Source organism: Electrophorus electricus, chromosome 8 (assembly GCF_013358815.1).
Source record: "Electrophorus electricus isolate fEleEle1 chromosome 8, fEleEle1.pri, whole genome shotgun sequence".
In the NCBI taxonomy this organism is placed as follows: domain Eukaryota; kingdom Metazoa; phylum Chordata; class Actinopteri; order Gymnotiformes; family Gymnotidae; genus Electrophorus; species Electrophorus electricus.
Genome location: NC_049542.1, coordinates 9,426,228 through 9,443,301, shown reverse-complemented (window position 1 = coordinate 9,443,301; position 17,074 = coordinate 9,426,228). Strand labels below are relative to the sequence as shown.

The 17,074-nt window shown below is 37.3% G+C and overlaps 2 protein-coding genes across 5 annotated transcripts in view; one reads left to right on the top strand and one right to left on the bottom strand.

The window, feature by feature from the left end:
* The window catches only part of si:ch211-243j20.2 (uridine-cytidine kinase-like 1), a 20,665-nt gene extending 16,512 nt beyond the window's left edge, over positions 1 to 4,153 (bottom strand). For all 3 annotated transcript variants that reach the window (XM_027000394.2, XM_027000403.2, XM_027000413.2), the window contains exons 1-3: positions 4,058 to 4,153; positions 2,703 to 2,905; positions 205 to 311 (exon numbers count right to left, since the gene is read on the bottom strand). In XM_027000394.2, the coding sequence (XP_026856195.1) occupies positions 205 to 311; positions 2,703 to 2,905; positions 4,058 to 4,146 (399 nt within the window). In that variant the 5' untranslated portion in view covers positions 4,147 to 4,153. The remainder of the gene's footprint in view (positions 1 to 204; positions 312 to 2,702; positions 2,906 to 4,057) is intronic.
* Positions 3,224 to 17,074, top strand: slc30a2 (solute carrier family 30 member 2). Of its 2 annotated transcripts, none has more exons than XM_027000431.2 (9): positions 3,224 to 3,285; positions 5,561 to 5,669; positions 9,804 to 10,012; positions 12,170 to 12,316; positions 12,539 to 12,692; positions 12,838 to 13,057; positions 13,142 to 13,247; positions 13,381 to 13,515; positions 13,827 to 17,074. In XM_027000431.2, the coding sequence occupies exons 2-9, from the start codon at positions 5,590 to 5,592 to the stop codon at positions 13,970 to 13,972; spliced, it is 1,197 nt and encodes a 398-aa protein (XP_026856232.1). In that variant the 5' UTR covers positions 3,224 to 3,285; positions 5,561 to 5,589; the 3' UTR covers positions 13,973 to 17,074. The 2 variants fall into 2 exon arrangements, with proteins under 2 accessions (XP_026856232.1, XP_026856223.1); XM_027000422.2 differs by lacking the exon at positions 3,224 to 3,285 and adding an exon at positions 5,330 to 5,380.

Genomic DNA, 17,074 nt, shown 5'->3' with positions numbered 1-17,074 from the left:
TTAAATTGACGGATGCTGATTCAGCAGTGTGAATAATTCTCCAGATGATTCTGTTGAATGCCCCCTGTTGTTCCATGATCACCATCACATTCATCCAGCTGAGTGGAAGGCAAATGTAACTGTACTTTTTAGAAGTTTAAGTGTCAAAGGAACCAGTGCTGGAGTATTCATTATTTTTAAATCACCATTCCTCTGCTTAAGTACCTTATAGAAAGAATCCATAGAGAGAAGTACCACCCACGGTACATCCAGAGCCTCAATGATCTTATTGGCCACTGTGGTTTTCCCAGAGGCACTGCCGCCACACAAACCTATGGAGCATATGACAAGTACATTAGACATATTAAAATATTGCATACACAATTATCACCATCACTGTAGAATTTACAAGGGTAAAAAACACCCCAAATATTCCTAATGAAAAAGCTAGAACCATGAGTCTAGTAATACATGGCAAAAAAAAGTTAAGACTGTAAATATACTATTCTAATTGGATACTAAACCAATTATTAGCATGTTATTATCTTGCCAGAAAAATGTTCACCATGGTCTATAAAAGAGAACTAGGCTGATAACTGTGAATCTTTGAAAACACTCGAGCACTAGCTCAAAAGCACACTTCTATACAAGGAAAGTGCACAGCTGAACTGGCAGACACTTGCTTCAGAGCCTAAGCCTGCCAAAAGCCTCCATGTCAAAATAAAGTAGCAAATGTCCCTTATTCTGTGAAAAAAAGGTTAACAAAGTCAACAGCACGCACACTACAGAGTTTTGAGCCAAACCTCCATGGATGCATGTATCCTCCGAAAGGTTATGAGGGGAACTCTGCATAAAGGGAGCTAGCAATGGAAAAATAAAAAAGGGGAAAAAATAAGAATAAAATAATAATAATAAATTAAATGGGACCAACAACAGGTAAGAGATCTAAATGAAGTTAAAGCTGCTTTAGTGCACATTTTATATTTATATTTGCTCTGGCCATGTGGGTGACCTCTGTTAAAGGAGGATCGTTCCACTCGGGTAGATTTATTTCCTTTTCCACAGCTGAGGCAAGGGCAGGTAGGCCTGGTCCTGTTTTACGGGAGGAATCGACTGGAGCACATCCAAGTGTGAAATTGTAACCTGTCAGGCAGGATTCATTGTATCCAACAGACTGCATACTAATGACAGCAGGACTTGGTCATTGTAGAGGGTTAGAATAATAGCGAGAGGGCCACATTTGCTGTATCTTTGGTGGTTCACACAGCCCGATTCACTAGTTCCAACACTGCTTGCTAAGGCAGTGCAGAGTGCAAATCGTTATCACCATTTTTTCTGGTCATACATACAACATCTAAGAGCATTTTTGGTTCAGTCTATTTTAGATGAGCTCAGTTATTTGAACAAATGGATTCCGCAAACAAAATGTATAAAGCAAGTCATTTTTATACCATTTTAATCCCATTTCAATAACTAATGTGTTACAAAAGCTACATATGCACTCCACACCAGCAGACCAATTACATGAAAAAGCCTCTGGGTTATTTGTATTACATTCACAGAACCACTAAACAAACAAACAAATTAATAAATAATAAAAATGAAAAAATAAACAAACCTTGATTTAGAACTATTTTGCCAAATGCTAAGATGTTCAGCTTTATCCCAGTTTTCACTTGTTCTGGATTTCTCTGCAGGAGACTGACAGTATACTATTCTGTGATTATAGTTTTTCACACTTTGTTTGATGAATTGATGTGTCATAGATCAAGAATTAACTACACTATATTACCAAACTTATTTACAAATAAACATTTGTCGGTTCAACTAAACACCGTGATTCAAAACATCTATGACATATAAATGGTTCAACAAAGCGTGAAAAAATATAATCATACCAAAATAACAATACCTAGTAATATAATCATAATATGGTACTGTCCATTTCATGCATACAAATCCAGAGCTATAAAAAATTAAGAGAAAAATTAAGATTCATACTAAATTTGGTCCAAATCAATTTTCAGTTTGCAGTTGTTGTGATTACATTGACAGAAACTGCTAATTTGATATACTCTATAATATTAAAAAGAGTTTGTTAAAACAACTAAAGTCTCATAGATGGACTATGTTATTTTAACCAAAACTCTGTGTAATTTGTTGTGAACACTGCGACCCATCATAACACCAGATGTGAATAAAATAAGACATATACAACACACAGCTTGTATGACAGCAAGGCATGAAGAGGAACCTGACATTAACGACAGCAGCACTGCTAAAGCTCATACTGCAATAATGAATAATATATATTAAATGCTAGAGTCCTACTTTAAAATGTCTGTAGAAATGAGTCTTGTTCAAATTAGCACATTTAATTAACTATTTAGAGTTAAAAAGACACCTCTCTATACAATAGGTCTAATTAGCATTAATATCTACACAAATAATTTCAAAGACATGAAAGACAAAGCATTTCAAAGGAAGATGATTACAAATATTCAAGTACTCAAGTAGCTACCATACATACAGCCTCACAAATTCAAGAATGAAATACCCTGAACATCCGTTTGCAATATTTTGTATTATAATCCACTACAGTTTAGGAAATTAAGTCCTGCATTTTGCCAAACACCAACATAATCATGTTTCAGTATGAAATGTTCTACACGAGAAAAGCACCAATGTCAGTAGCCTGGTTTTCTGGGCTACTACTAGCTTACCAATAACAAAAGCCTCTTTGAACGTGGTCCCTGTGACATTGTACCAGGGTGGGCGGCCTGCTGTGTAGATTGTCCTCTTATTAGTCCTCAGGAGAGGTGGTTCGGTTTTGCTCTGACTGGTAGTCCGCTTTCGTGGAGAAATTGAGGGGGTCAGGGGACATCGATGCCTCAGAAGCCCATCAAGGGAATCCTCACCACTGCCGCTAAATAGCAAAGACCAAACACACCTGTTCTGAGTGGATAAGTGCTAAGAAACTGACACTTTCATGAGAAAGGTTTATTTGCAAAATAATCTGATTTTTTTAAAATATTTGGATATCATTTAAAAAGCAATTTGTGGTCAGTGTTCCAAGCTGCCATCAGAAAAGCCTTGCTAGCTCATGACTGGCCCAACCCTTGTCTGAGCAAAACTACAAAACAGTGTTCCATGAAGAGCAAGAGAGAATCCGTAGACTCGAGGATCTCTCGGACAGAGCTGCGCACATGGAATTTCATGTCGGTGTGCCTGAGGGAGAATAAAAGAACCTTTACATTATCTCCAGGAATGCACACACGTGCTCAGCTTGGATTGAGTCTCGTTTGAGTAAGGCTCTCATCATATGGGCAGAAAACCGACACGCGCCGTTCTCTAGAGATGCCGTCGATGCGACAACCGACGCTGACTTTTTAGTACTTGATGCATCAGAACACGTATCTACTACTCTACGAGATTTATAAATTACTGGCAACGATGCGGTGTCTCAACAATATACCTAGGCTCGTTTTATAGCTAACATTGTTTACAGCTAGTTACACTATGGCTCCACAAAACAAAAAGCAATCTAAAAATCTGCGTTTTCACTTAAAAAATTTAATTACTTAACAATATAAAATAAATTATTGTACGCGGCAGCAGACATGTTAGCTGGACGGTTAGCTTGAAAAAACCGTGTTTGCTCTCGTCGTACGCCACGCAACATTTACTATTTTTGGAAGTTAGCCCAGCTACAAAACATGAGCGATGAAAATTTAGCAATGTAGATAAATACGTCGGCACTTCAATGGGTTGCGTCTGTTCAGACCACAGTCTATGGTTCACACTTTGCTGGTTCAGATTTGTAACATTTAGTTAAATAAGATAGATAGCGACGCTAGCTAACTAGCCAACAATTCTGTAAGAAGCTAGAAAGCTTAGCTTAACAAGCTAGCAAGCAAACTAGGTCCCGTTTGGTTACAGCTAGCTAACGCTACCTATGTGGTATTAGCTATTTAGCTAGTTTTAATTACTAAGATGAATAACCTGCGTTTTATGGACATTGCTGCTATCGAGTAAAATACTTGAGTATCTAAACAAAATCAGGGCACAATGCGTTCACCTGTCAGATCTGGACATAGACCGCTCGTCGTCATCTCCATCTTCTTTTTGCTGCATTTGGACATCACTTTGGTTTATTGTCCCTGCCATGTTTTCATCTTTTAGACCGCGTTAACGCATGAACGGAAGTACGTCATCAATACGTTTGCCATTATATGGCGGTAAATACGGCATCATATTATTATTATAACACTAGATAACACTCGGATAATATCCATAAACGTATTTTTTAAAATAATAAATGTGGACGAATATTCTGATAGTAGTGCATAAACAGATCTTAGCGAAAATATTTTGCATTCCAGATTGATCATAAGTCAAATAAGAGTTGGAGTTAATTCTCTGACAGAGTTTAGAAGGTGTAGTTATTACATTTGTTTAAAAAAATCAGTAAAACTAAACATGTCTCCCATACAATTAGAATTAAAACCAGATTTATGGTGAATATTATTCATTTTATTTAATCAATATTCCCTCCTCGTGTATACTGTATCTTAAATACATATACATGGCCATGCACGTAGGCTCAAATCTACAACACAAAATATGTTCCCATTTCCAAGTTTACTACATCTAGGCTATTCAAATGATGACAGTGGAAAGTATATACATTTGGTAATAACCACTCCCATCCATTCGTAAAAATGTTCATAGTTAATTAAACAAGCCTTGGCAATTTTATTTTACAAAAGCTCAAAACATATCACACATTGCAACGTTACCCAACTTTACTAAACTTAAATCTCCACACAATGTTTAAATCAGGTCTGTGGTGGAAATGAAGAGTTTTGGACATTCAAAATGTAGTCATACATGTAGAGCTGCCCATATCTTATCAGTTTATGTAGATTGTTGTAATATATCCTCCATTTAACTGGTCTGCATTTTGTTACATATGACAACTGTCGATTCGAGGTATATCCTTTGTGATGAATGCAATTTGACATAAAAACATTTGTCAAAATGTGATTTTATTACAATAATAAAATCATTCCTTTGTACAAGTTACATACAAGTTACATTCTGCAAATGTGTAGGCGTAGAATACATTAGTCTAGTTAAACTCCATTCTGAAAATAACATTTTCTGAAACAAAGCTCAAACCACACTGTGTAGACAGTCGTTCAGGCTGCCAATGAATATGCAGTGGCTCCGTGTAGGCGACATTTCACTCCGGCTACGTTCAGATAGCAGTGGTGCTATTCAAAAACGGCATCAGGGTTTATTATTTTGCGTCGACACGTGCGTCCCTTCCTACGGCAGCGGAGGATTTTGCAGCAAACCCAACTAAACCAGGAGCGCATTCATTGGTTTCACGAGCAGCGTAGGAATGACTGCATGCCAACTGCGTTTTCCCACTTTTTATTCCCGACAATCGGTTTCGAGGGAGTTGATAACATTTATTTCGTTTCACTTATGAAAATGGATTGGCGATTCTTTATTTCGTAATATAAAACGTGGTGATTTTTAATTACGGTACGTCTTTTTACTCGTTCCACTATAGCAGCAAGGCACCTGAAGCTGGTCAAGACCATGGATCCGCCAGCGAATTCGGAGAAATCTCATCTTATTAACGAAAAAAATACCAAAATGTATTCCCTAAAACTAAGAAGGTAAATATGGACTTTTCTTCTGCGTGAACAGTATACTTTTGAACTGGTGTATAAGCACATTCCAATGGGTCCAGACGTGGAGTTGCCTTTGTCAAATTTTGGACACTAAACTGTAATAAATATCTTAACTTATGCAATTTATTTATATTTTGGTATAAAGGTATAGTTTGTCATTATTATTATTATTATTATTATTATTATTATTATTATTATTATTATTATTATTATTATTTACGTGACGCATATTCAACCAGTCTATTAATTAAGCCATTGTTTATCACATTTTATATATATATATATATATATATATATATATATATATATATATATATATATATATATATATATATATATATATATATATATATATATATATATATAGTTTCCATGCTTCACTTGATTTTGGACTCTGCTTGACGAATGACCTCGGGGAATTTAGCACAAGCCTGAGACCCACTGACGCTTATTATGTGATCAGAAAACTTTACTCCAGGTTGCAGCCTGACACTCTCACACATGTTAAATGCTTGCATATAAATATCACCCAAAACAAACAAACAAACAAAGAAACAATAATCAATAGGCTTTATTCCATGAGATGTCCTGTAGTCTAATCTATAAAATAAACACAAAACATAGGTCTATGTTTAATTTTTATAGCCCTGCTAAATAAATAGACTAAATAAATCGTTGGAAGAGCAAGAGTTAAAGATATCCAGATTTACTTGCATAGTATGAATCATGGACTGTTGCCTTATAAGTGCACGATTTAAAACTTAGATATGCACTTAGAATTACTGCAATGTGTAAATCAATTTTCAGGAGCACGGACAGTAATCTGAGGTCTTAGATTAACCATACACACATTATCATCACAACAGATCAATTGATGAACAAAACTTATATGTCATTGAACAGCTGATCCTGATGACATAATAAATCAAAAATTTTCAGACGTCTAATTATAAATACAACTATCATTAAGCGTCTATCTGGTTCAGTAAACGAATGAGCAAATGTGAGAAAATTCATTTCTACGACTCACTTAATTTTGGACAGTTTTTGACAGATTGGTTCGGTAAACTTTGATGAGTTCCCCGAGGCAATTGTTATTCAAGCGAAACAATATCTCCAAGAAACACTGGCAAAAACATAAATTCCTAAATTCGAAATAACAATCAAAATAAAATAATTTAGTATTCTATCATAGTACGAAGTGCACATAGCGTTAAAAAATTCGTAATTCTGGACATTTCGGTGTTGTATCACATTTTAGACTTTTTATAGGCATTATTGGCTGTTATGAGTTGACATGAAACTCAGGAAGAAACATGGTAAGAAAGCTCCTCTAATGCCCCATGAAGACGAACTCTCCACAGTGAATTCTTATATTTTTTTCTTAAGAACTATGAATAAGAATACAATTGCACAGAGAAGAAAGAAATACTTGATCATATCGTATTGAGAAACTGTGAAAAGAAACAACCGTGTTAAAGCGATTTAAAACTTTATAAAAATGCATTGTTGTTAAAGACAAGCCCAGTCCCTCTGTGGGAGTTAATAAATCATTAATGTAGCAGATCTGCTTACTGAAATTAGTCAAAAGGATGAAATAGGCACTTCATCACAGTAATTTTTTCTATCTTGATTCATGTAACTTACAGAACTGTAAATACATATTTAACACGCATTCCTCAAAAGAGGCTGTAACCTATAGCCCGAACGTAACACCCTTCAGATGTTATGCAAAACCCTTTCGATTTGATCTGGCGTTGTAGAGTTCTCCAAACGCTGTTCTCGATTTAATCCCGCTGCACAGCACTCACTAGTGTGTGTTCTTACAAACGAGGATATTATATAGCCTGAAATTCGAGGCTACAAGGAGACGTTCCTCTCATGTATTAGAATACCCGAACCTAGTGGTACTATTCGATATTTACTTTCTGACTGACACTGAAGACTAATTTTCGGCGCAATACAACCGCAGTTGCGGAAACTGCATTTATGGAAATCATAATTACCTCTTATATTTGCTGTTCCAACATGGCCGAATTTTAGAAGTGACAGTCTAGCCCAACCCCAAAAGTGGAAGCTTTTATATAAATTGTTGTTATTGTTATAAGTTTAGGACACCTTATTCTAATGTGCGATGACACGGTGGATATTAATACATGTATGTTTAATTTCTTGGGGCTTTCAAAAACATTTGTTAATGAACGTAGACTGCTTAACTAAATATAAACTTTACAGCATTTCCATGCTTCTTAACATTGTAAAAACAATGAACGATTGAGTCAGTAAAGGGTATTTTAATGACGTTTTTATTCATAATGTCTTTTAAAACAACAACCAATAACTACAAGTTTATCATCAAAACAAACTGGCTACTAATGATATATTTAGTGCCTATGTAATGGCAGGGATTGTGCTGGGGTCACACCCTGCCACTGAAAGGTTTCAAGGGGATGGCTTCACAGATGTAAATGTGCTTTATTGGTTATCTCACAAAGATACAAATGGTTGTAAACCACTTTTACCGTGGAAGATGCATATTATCTTGTATTTATATTTAAGAGTGTGTTCTATAAGGATGATCAGCGATTTAATGGTGAGCAGCTGAATGTAAGCAAAAGCCCATAAATTGATGACTCGGTTTTTTTAAAACATGCAAAAGATGATGTGTTAAAAATGTGAACATATGCAGTTTGGGATTGCAGCTGAAAGACTGCCTCACTAACTAAAATAATCAGTTTCACCTTAAAGCTTAGTTTATTGTGTCTTGATGTTTTTGCAGTTGATGTTTTTATGGAACTCTCTCAAGTGTCATTATAGTTTCACTTTGAGTCTTCACACTAAAAGATAAGTGTAATAAAATATGTGGGATTTCAATGGAAAAAGTCATTTTTAAATAAAACATTTGTATTTGTTTGGTCTTTTTAAAAGATAAACACAGCTTTCTGACCCCCCCCCCCCCAAGTGACCCATGACCATATTTTATTTTGTATATTTATATTAAAAGTTCCAAAAATGGCTTAGACCCACAGCAGTTCAATCTTTCTGTGCAATGTCTGCAGAAGTAGTGTTGTGGCAGACATGGGCAAAATGTGAAAAATGCTCAGACAGGCTGTGAAATAATAGCCTATGGAATTCTGCATTATGGAATTCTGCAATATCCTGATCTGAAGAATAGACCTTACAGTTTTTTCTTCTGTGAGACTGTTGATCTAAATTTACACATTCTAGCAGCTTTTTTTCATGATATGTTTTTTCATTTGTCTTTTAATTTTAGCAGTATTTTTTGTTATGGGGTTAAAGCACACTGTATTCTTCCCAGAGCTCTCCCAATAAGGCTTTTATAATAAAGATGAGGTTTGCATTGAGCTGAGGAATGGAAATCACCCTTGCAGTTGACTAATACACCGAATACACATGTATTGTCACAAGATTAAAGGCACAGGCAGGAAGGGTGCATTCGGATGTATGGACGTGGGTGTATGTGAGTGGGAGGGGACCTGGCAGATCGCTTGCTTCTTGCCCAGTACGATGATTAAACAGACACTGCATGTTCCACATGGCTGCTTCCTTTCAGACCATGAGGGCAAGATGGATGGTCTGATGTGTGTGTGTGTGTGTGTGTGTGTGTGTGTGTGTGTGTGTGTATGTTGCTAGCTAGGGGGTTGGAGAGTCAGTTATCTCCACTGAGCCGTGATTGGGCTTTTCCACGCCATTAGCCTCATCATAGCCACTGTACCATTAACACGCACACAGCAGAGAGAGGGCCCATACAACACAATCAACAGCTATAGCCCCAGCTGATTGACTCTCACTGTGATACGTGCCCCCTCTGAACATGAGAATGGTCTGGCTGTTGTGTTCTCATGGAAGCTATAGTGGCATGATTTTTGGGTTTCAGTGTGATAAACTCATCTGAATGGAAAGATGCATTGCACTTTAGATAAGAGTAACTGAACTGACATTGGTATCCAAGCTTTTAGTTTTATTTTATAATCTCTGCCTGATTTACATCAGATGTTTTATAGGCTTGTGAGGTTGGGGATCATTTTTATGTAGCAAATTCTTTTAAAAAATTAATCAGCCTTCTAATCTAAATGATCCATGTCTCATCTTCTGCAGTGAATTTCCTGGTTCCAAAGAAAGCTACCCCAATCTGCCTTTTGAGAATGGGGACTCCACTGGGGCCATTGAGTTGAAGAGGCCTGTTGGAGCCCATTGCCACGGAAGCAAAGCAGTATGTGAGGAGAACCGCGAGAAGCTAGTGGCTAAGAAAAAGCTGTATGTTGCTTCCATAGTCTGCCTGGTCTTCATGATTGGAGAAGTCATTGGTAAGAGCCAAAACATTCAGAGGGAAGGGTTGTTGAAAATCACAAATGAATGCTTCCAACATGTTTTCTTACATGTTCATGCAGATTTATGCTGGTAACAACATCTTCCACGTTAGATTCCAATTTTTACTGATGCTCTTTTTTGTTAAAGTGCCGTGTGGTGGCTAGACCTTGCATGAGATGCATGAAGTAAGTTGAGAAATGACTATTTCACATGTGTAAATGCTAAGGAATGCCATCAACACTAAATAAGGATGCTGATTTCCCTATTGGGGAAGGAGCCATGCACTTAAGAGTGGATGGCAGGTCAATCAATTGCAACGCTGCTGTCATCTGCACATCTGCTGATGCCTGTCAGGTCTAAGAATGTCTGCTGAGTAAGTGGAAAAGAGTTGCAATGGTAATAGAATAAAGCAAAGATGTAGTCAGTTCCTTCCTATAAGAGATTGTTCCTTTAAGCCAGATGCAAGTGTTACTGCATTAGCAGCAGGCCTGCATTTGGCATGGTCGAGTGCTTGACTCCAGTGTGGCAGGAAGTAAAGATATGGTTCATTGTCTGGTCACATAGACATATAGTATTGTCTTCCACACACAGTTGCAGCAAGCTATGAAACTGCTTCTACATTACACAAAGACGTGAGTGCCTTACCAAAAAAAGGGGAGCTGCACTGATGTGTGGTAAGCACACCACAGTTGGATGAATGGGATTCAATGGGATTCTTGGTTTCATAGGTTGCTGCAAAAGAGGACGCTGCGATTATTAATGAATGTTTCTGCAAATTTTATTACCCACCACACATCTTTTAAACATTTGTGCAATGCAGAGTGGTGTATCAAAAAAAGCACATATCTGTGTCATGTTCTTTTGTTAAACTCTGAAAATGCTGTGAAATTATACCTCCTTATACACATCACCTGAAGGATGTCCTCTCTATAAATGTTATTAATTATAACAATGTCCATATGCTATTATAATCATGATATAAAATATTATTCCATGACTGTGGTAGCCATAGTAAATTATTTAATTATGTAAATATCTAATTTCTTTAAGATGTTGCTTTAAGGTCCTTATAACAATCACTTTGCTTTCACAAGAAATACCAACATACATAAAATATATGAATATGTCTAATCTACCTCATTAACCTGGAAGTCCATATTCATTACTCCAGCCAATCTGGCCCTCCAATCCTTTTGCAATGCAAAATGCACTCTCCAAGGTCATGAAAATAAGAATAGCCAGTGTACTGTAGTGCTGCATGAAATAGTGTACCCACTCAGATACAGCCCACACAGGCAATATAATATGTTCAATATCTGACTAGAGGTGACTTGGAGGAACAGAGGATCTACAAGGGTGGTGGGGGTACAATCTGAAGTTCAAAACAGCAACCAGAAGTCAAAGGTTAACCAGTTAACCAGAAGTTAAAGGTTAACCAGTTAACCAGAAGTTAAAGGTTAACCAATTAACCAGAAGATAAAGGTTTTCTTCAAATTGATCTGCTTTGGCAGCTCATTATTTTCACTGGCCTTTACCAACTAATGTGGATATGACTTGTGCATTTTAGTGGAAAATGTCTGCTTTGATCAAGAAAAATGGGGTCTTGGCATAATACAAAACAAATTTCAATTTTACATTGTATTGACTCCAGGCTCACAGCCAGCCAACCAGTCATTTATTAAATTGAGAGAATAAAAGATCTACCATGTAGTTCAGTACTATTCAGTACTAAAAGTACTATTTTTGAGTCAGCAGTCCAAGAATAGCAACATATAATCTTATCATCGTTAAACTTTGATTTTTGATTTTTAAATGTGATCAAATTTATAGTCAAGTATAGTCTTAGATTACACTAATGGCAATGCCCCAGTTTAAAAACATATGTAATACATATCACCTATAACATATAGCAGACAATATATATAGCTAGATAGATAGACAGACAGACACACACACACACACACACACACACACACACACACACACACACACACACACACACATATATATATATATATATATATAGAGAGAGAGAGAGAGAGAGAGAGAGAAAAAGAGAGAGAGAGAGAGAGAGAGAGAGAGAGAGAGTAGTCTATGGTTTGACTGTGTCAGTAGTCTAAGGTTTGTCTGTCTGTATATCCCAATTCCTACAGGTGGCTACCTTGCCCACAGCTTGGCCATCATGACAGATGCGGCTCATCTGCTCACTGACTTTGGCAGCATGATGGTCAGCGTGTTCTCCCTGTGGATCTCCTCCCGACCTCCCACAAAGATCATGAACTTCGGGTGGCACAGATCAGGTGAATGTCTCTAAGAGTGTGACATTAGTAACAGTAAAGTGATGCTTTGGTGACACTGAGGTCTGCTTCTACAATCAGTCAGCCAAGTCAGAGAATGTCAACCAAGTCTCAGAAGTTCCAATGGTGTCTATCTACATAACTGCATTCAGTTTGTAAAGATCATCTGAAATACTTGTGCTGTGAGCACATAGGTGAGACAGTGTTCTTGTGTTGTGTTCACAGAGATTTTGGGAGCATTGATATCCGTAATGTCCATCTGGATAGTTACTGGGATACTGGTGTACCTTGCTATTGAGAGGATCGTAAAGAATGATTATGAGATTGAGGGCCATGTTATGCTCCTCACCTCGGGTTGTGCTGTTGTGGTCAACATCATGTGAGTGGAATAAACTCTCTCTGTATGACTCTATCTGAAGGAGAGTTTGAAGGCTGGCAGGTAACTGTGAAGAGTTTACCTAGAGGGAATGCTGACAGAATTTGGGACTGAGAATGGTGGTTCTGATTGCATTGTTGTTTTGTAGAATGGCATACATCCTACACCACTCCAGTACCTTCCATGGTCATGGCTCGGGCTATCACAAGATCGATGAAAATGGAATAAGCCCCATAGGCCATGGCCACTCCCACAGCCTCCTGGGTAGCCATGGAAACACCAGTGTCAGGGCAGCATTTATCCATGTCTTGGGTGACCTCTTACAGAGCTTTGGAGTGATGGTGGCAGCCATCATAATCTATTTTCGGGTAATTTTAGAAATATATAATAACCATAATATTGTTCCACAATTTACTGACTGCATAGCCTCTTTTTGTCTTCTGTTCTTTCAGCCTGAATACAAAGTGGCTGACCCAATCTGCACATTCCTCTTCTCTGTGTTTGTACTCGGGACCACAGTCACCATCCTGGGTGATGTATTCCGTATCCTCATGGAAGGTAGGTGGAGAAGTGGAGAAGTGGAATGAAACTGTATAGTATCTGCCATCAGGCTTTGGATCCAGTTCACCTATTTTTTATTTAGCATGTTTTATTCAGTTAATTCACATGCCATCATGTGATTTGTCTTCAGGGGCACCCAAAGGAATTGAATTTAACTCAGTGAAGGAGGTGCTGCTGTCCCTGAAAGCTGTCAAGGCCATGCATAATCTGCATTTATGGGGCCTAACCATTAGCCAGACCCTGCTTTCTGTCCATGTGGCGATTGGTGAGACACCTCCGGTTAACTTCAACAGATTTGTTTTACTGCCTGTACTTTAATTACTGTATATGGCAGACCTTAAAATTGCTGTAATATCTAAATTAAAGATACAGGTAATGCTAATAAAGTGACTGACAGATGCTACTATATTTATCACGTCAATAACATCACTTAGTATTTATAGAATCTTTGAATTAAGCTACTTTATTTGTACTTTTTGTGTCCTTTGGGGAAAAAATTAAGTAGAGATCTGAGAATGGGCAGAAACTGTAAGCCCATTATCTACAGTAAACATAGATTTTTTGTGTCCATTTCAGAGGAAAATGCAGATCCTCAGAGTGTCCTAAAGGAAGCCACAGAGCTCCTGCAGACCAAGTTTGGCTTCTACAGCACCACCATCCAGGTAGAGCCCTACTGTGAAGATATGGCCTACTGTACCCTGTGCCAGGACCCTATGGACTAATGTTAGCATGCAAACCCAGTGAGAAAGGCTGTTTAGGAGGCAGCCTGTACAAAATATATGTGCATATTTCTAAATCCTTTTCTGGGAGTTCAGCCAAATATGGAAAAATTGTACACATGCATTAGTCATGCACACTTTTGTCAAGCACCATTTAAAATTTGTGAGAGGCCACATTGCATTAGAAGTTGTTTTCTTCACACAATGCTAAACAGACACTGAATGAAATGTAACTTGCTTAAGGCTTTACTAGTATTGTGATTCAGTTCTGACTTTTGCTCCACTGCCTGCCTGTGGGCTCAGAGGGTAAAAGATGGGTATCGATGTGACTACACTGAAAACAATTAGGGTTGGGTCTTATGGCTTAACTGACCTCTCCCTGTGCTGGGTCTGCTCCTACAGTCAATGAGAAAGTCCATCAATCTAAAGCTTGAAGAAAGCTGATGCTCATGTCAACGCAGAATTTGTCAGAGATCTCGATATTGACCTCTTGTGATGTGGTACATTGCCACTTAAAAAAGAAACTAGTTGATGTTAGTACCCTCCATTCTCACTGTTATTATAAAAGCTGAGGAAACAAACATTCCTCAATCTTTTGTTTTTTTGTTTGTTGTGAGAATTGTTATCTGAGCCAAGATGACCAATGGAATGAAAGTTAGAGGGTATTGCAAGGAGCTAAGTCTTAGAAAAGTGTTTCTCATATCTGTTATCAAAGTCACAAAATGTGCTTGCTTAGCACTATTGTGCTCTTGGCTGTTTCTGATGCTTCTCTCATATGCCAGCCCTACAGCACTAGCAACCTGTTTTTTTCTGCACAATCAATTTATGAGGAAGAGACAAATGAATGCTAATGCTGACACATGGGGGCTAATACACTTGCACATAATGTACAGGATTTCTGTCTTGGCTCTCCTTGCCTCCACACTGCCACAGCTTCCAATAGCTGTAACATTCCAATGGGCACCAAAAATGCCAGTGTTGCTAAGAACAGACAGAACCCAGTAGCATCAATAAACGTATGCAAGTGATATCCTTTGTACAGGTCCAAGAACTGAAACATTTCTTAGTAGCTGTCAATAAATAACTTTTAACCACTGAACCCTATTAGCAACATTAGCATTTTTGTTCAAAGTATACTGGTAAGGTCATGGTAACTGACATATCTGAAATAACCACAAAACAGCTAGGATCTATTAATAAATATCGCAACATATTACTTCACAACCAACTTTCATCAGAATGCACATTTATTAAAAACACCTTTTAGGTGTTCTTTTAGAGGCTATAGGCCATTTGTTGCAATGCACAGTTAATGTCCACCATCTATGCATCAACAATCAGTTTCTGTATACAGGAATGCTGTATATGTGTGAAAGGTCCAGTTACACTGCTGTGTCTAGTACCCTCATACCATTGCAAAAACTATTATTACTCTCACTGCTGTGTTGAGAATGATGTGCCATGCAAATAATATCTGTTAAAGCAGTAGTCCTGTGGCTGGAAATAAAACAGTGGTAGAGTGACTTACAATTTGTGCGTAGTGAGCTTGGATACAGTTAAATACTTCTAAATGCACCTGTAAGATAGTAGACCCAATAAAGTGGCCAATGAGTGTAGGTGCAAGGTAGGTTTGATGTCAAGTTTCACGACATGATCCTATAACCATGTTTCTTGAAAAAATGCAGCCAGTTTAAGTAAAAACATTTCTTTTTACTGAGCTTATTATTGTATATTTGTGCAGCATATTCTGCATATATATTACCATAATTCACAGGATTCAGCTTTACATAAAGAGAAAACTCCCACCATCACATCTTCTCTGACTTGCCATGTAGCTGTTGTGTTTTAAGGCCTGCTTAAAGTGTTTTGATGAAATGTTGTCGTGGTCTGCACTGTATAACGGCAAGTATACGTGTCCTTTTCTTTAATGAGGCTAGACACACTTGCATGGGTGCTTTGTGAGCTGTTTTCTTTCATGCCAAAAAAGACTGCCAACCACAAGAATCTTTATCAAAGTAAGGACCTCACTGTCTGTTAAAATACTTTCATTAAAGTCTATATTTTGTCACTTTTGATAAAATGCGTATATTTTAAATGTAAATATTTGAACCTATGAAGCCATGATGAATAAACAATAAAATGAAAGATGGACCAACATAAATTAGTATATTTTTGATAATATATATGGGTTGTAGTACATGAGGATCTGGGTTTAACAGTGCTGAACAGAAAGTCTGTTATTGTACACAGAGGATGACAGAAAGGTTTAGGAAAGTATACTTCCCTTCTTTCCTCATAATCTTGGAATGATAGGCTTCGGTATGCAATGTCCTTTTATGCTGTTCTGAGACCGGTTTGCATTGTGTCTAACACCGATTAAGAGTAAATTTGGGTTTGAGGAATTGGTCTTAGATTAGTGTTTAGACATGTACTCCTAGATCTGTTTATTGGATTTCATATGTTTCAGTAATCCTATGTAATCCCAGTGTTAGGGTTAGCTCTATCTGATATCAAGATAGTAACATTTTCTGTTGAAAACTTTCAAATGAAACCAAAGTAGGCCAGGAAACCTATTGCAATTAATGTGCACTACCACCAAAACAGATAAGAGGGACGGGGAAAAAAGCCCTTACCATCTTAATTCAACAAGAGTAATTTTGCTTAGGGCATGACTTCTGGAATGACAGCTGGAATGTCCTTATGTTGCTAATGTAGATTCAGAAGTGTAAATTAAACTAATTCTGCTAAACTGAATTTAGAGAAAAATGGCAATTAACTCAGTAATGGAGGCTTTAATTTTGGCAGCAGTTCCAGAGAATATATAATCATCAGTCATGCTTCAGATGTGTTCTGTATTTTTGTGCAATGACAGAAGTCAGTGTTGTACTGTGGAAATTGTAAATTTTCTATGTAATTATTGTGTGTGCCAAGACTTTGTGAAGGTATATATAAATTTGCTTACTATATAAGCAAAATTGTGTATTTAATCCACTGTGTAAATGTTTTGTTGTACAATATGTACCAACATATAATCACTGGTCTACTAGACATTTGTTATAGTGAGTTTTTGTAGCCTGCAATAAAACAACCGTAAACTGGTCAATA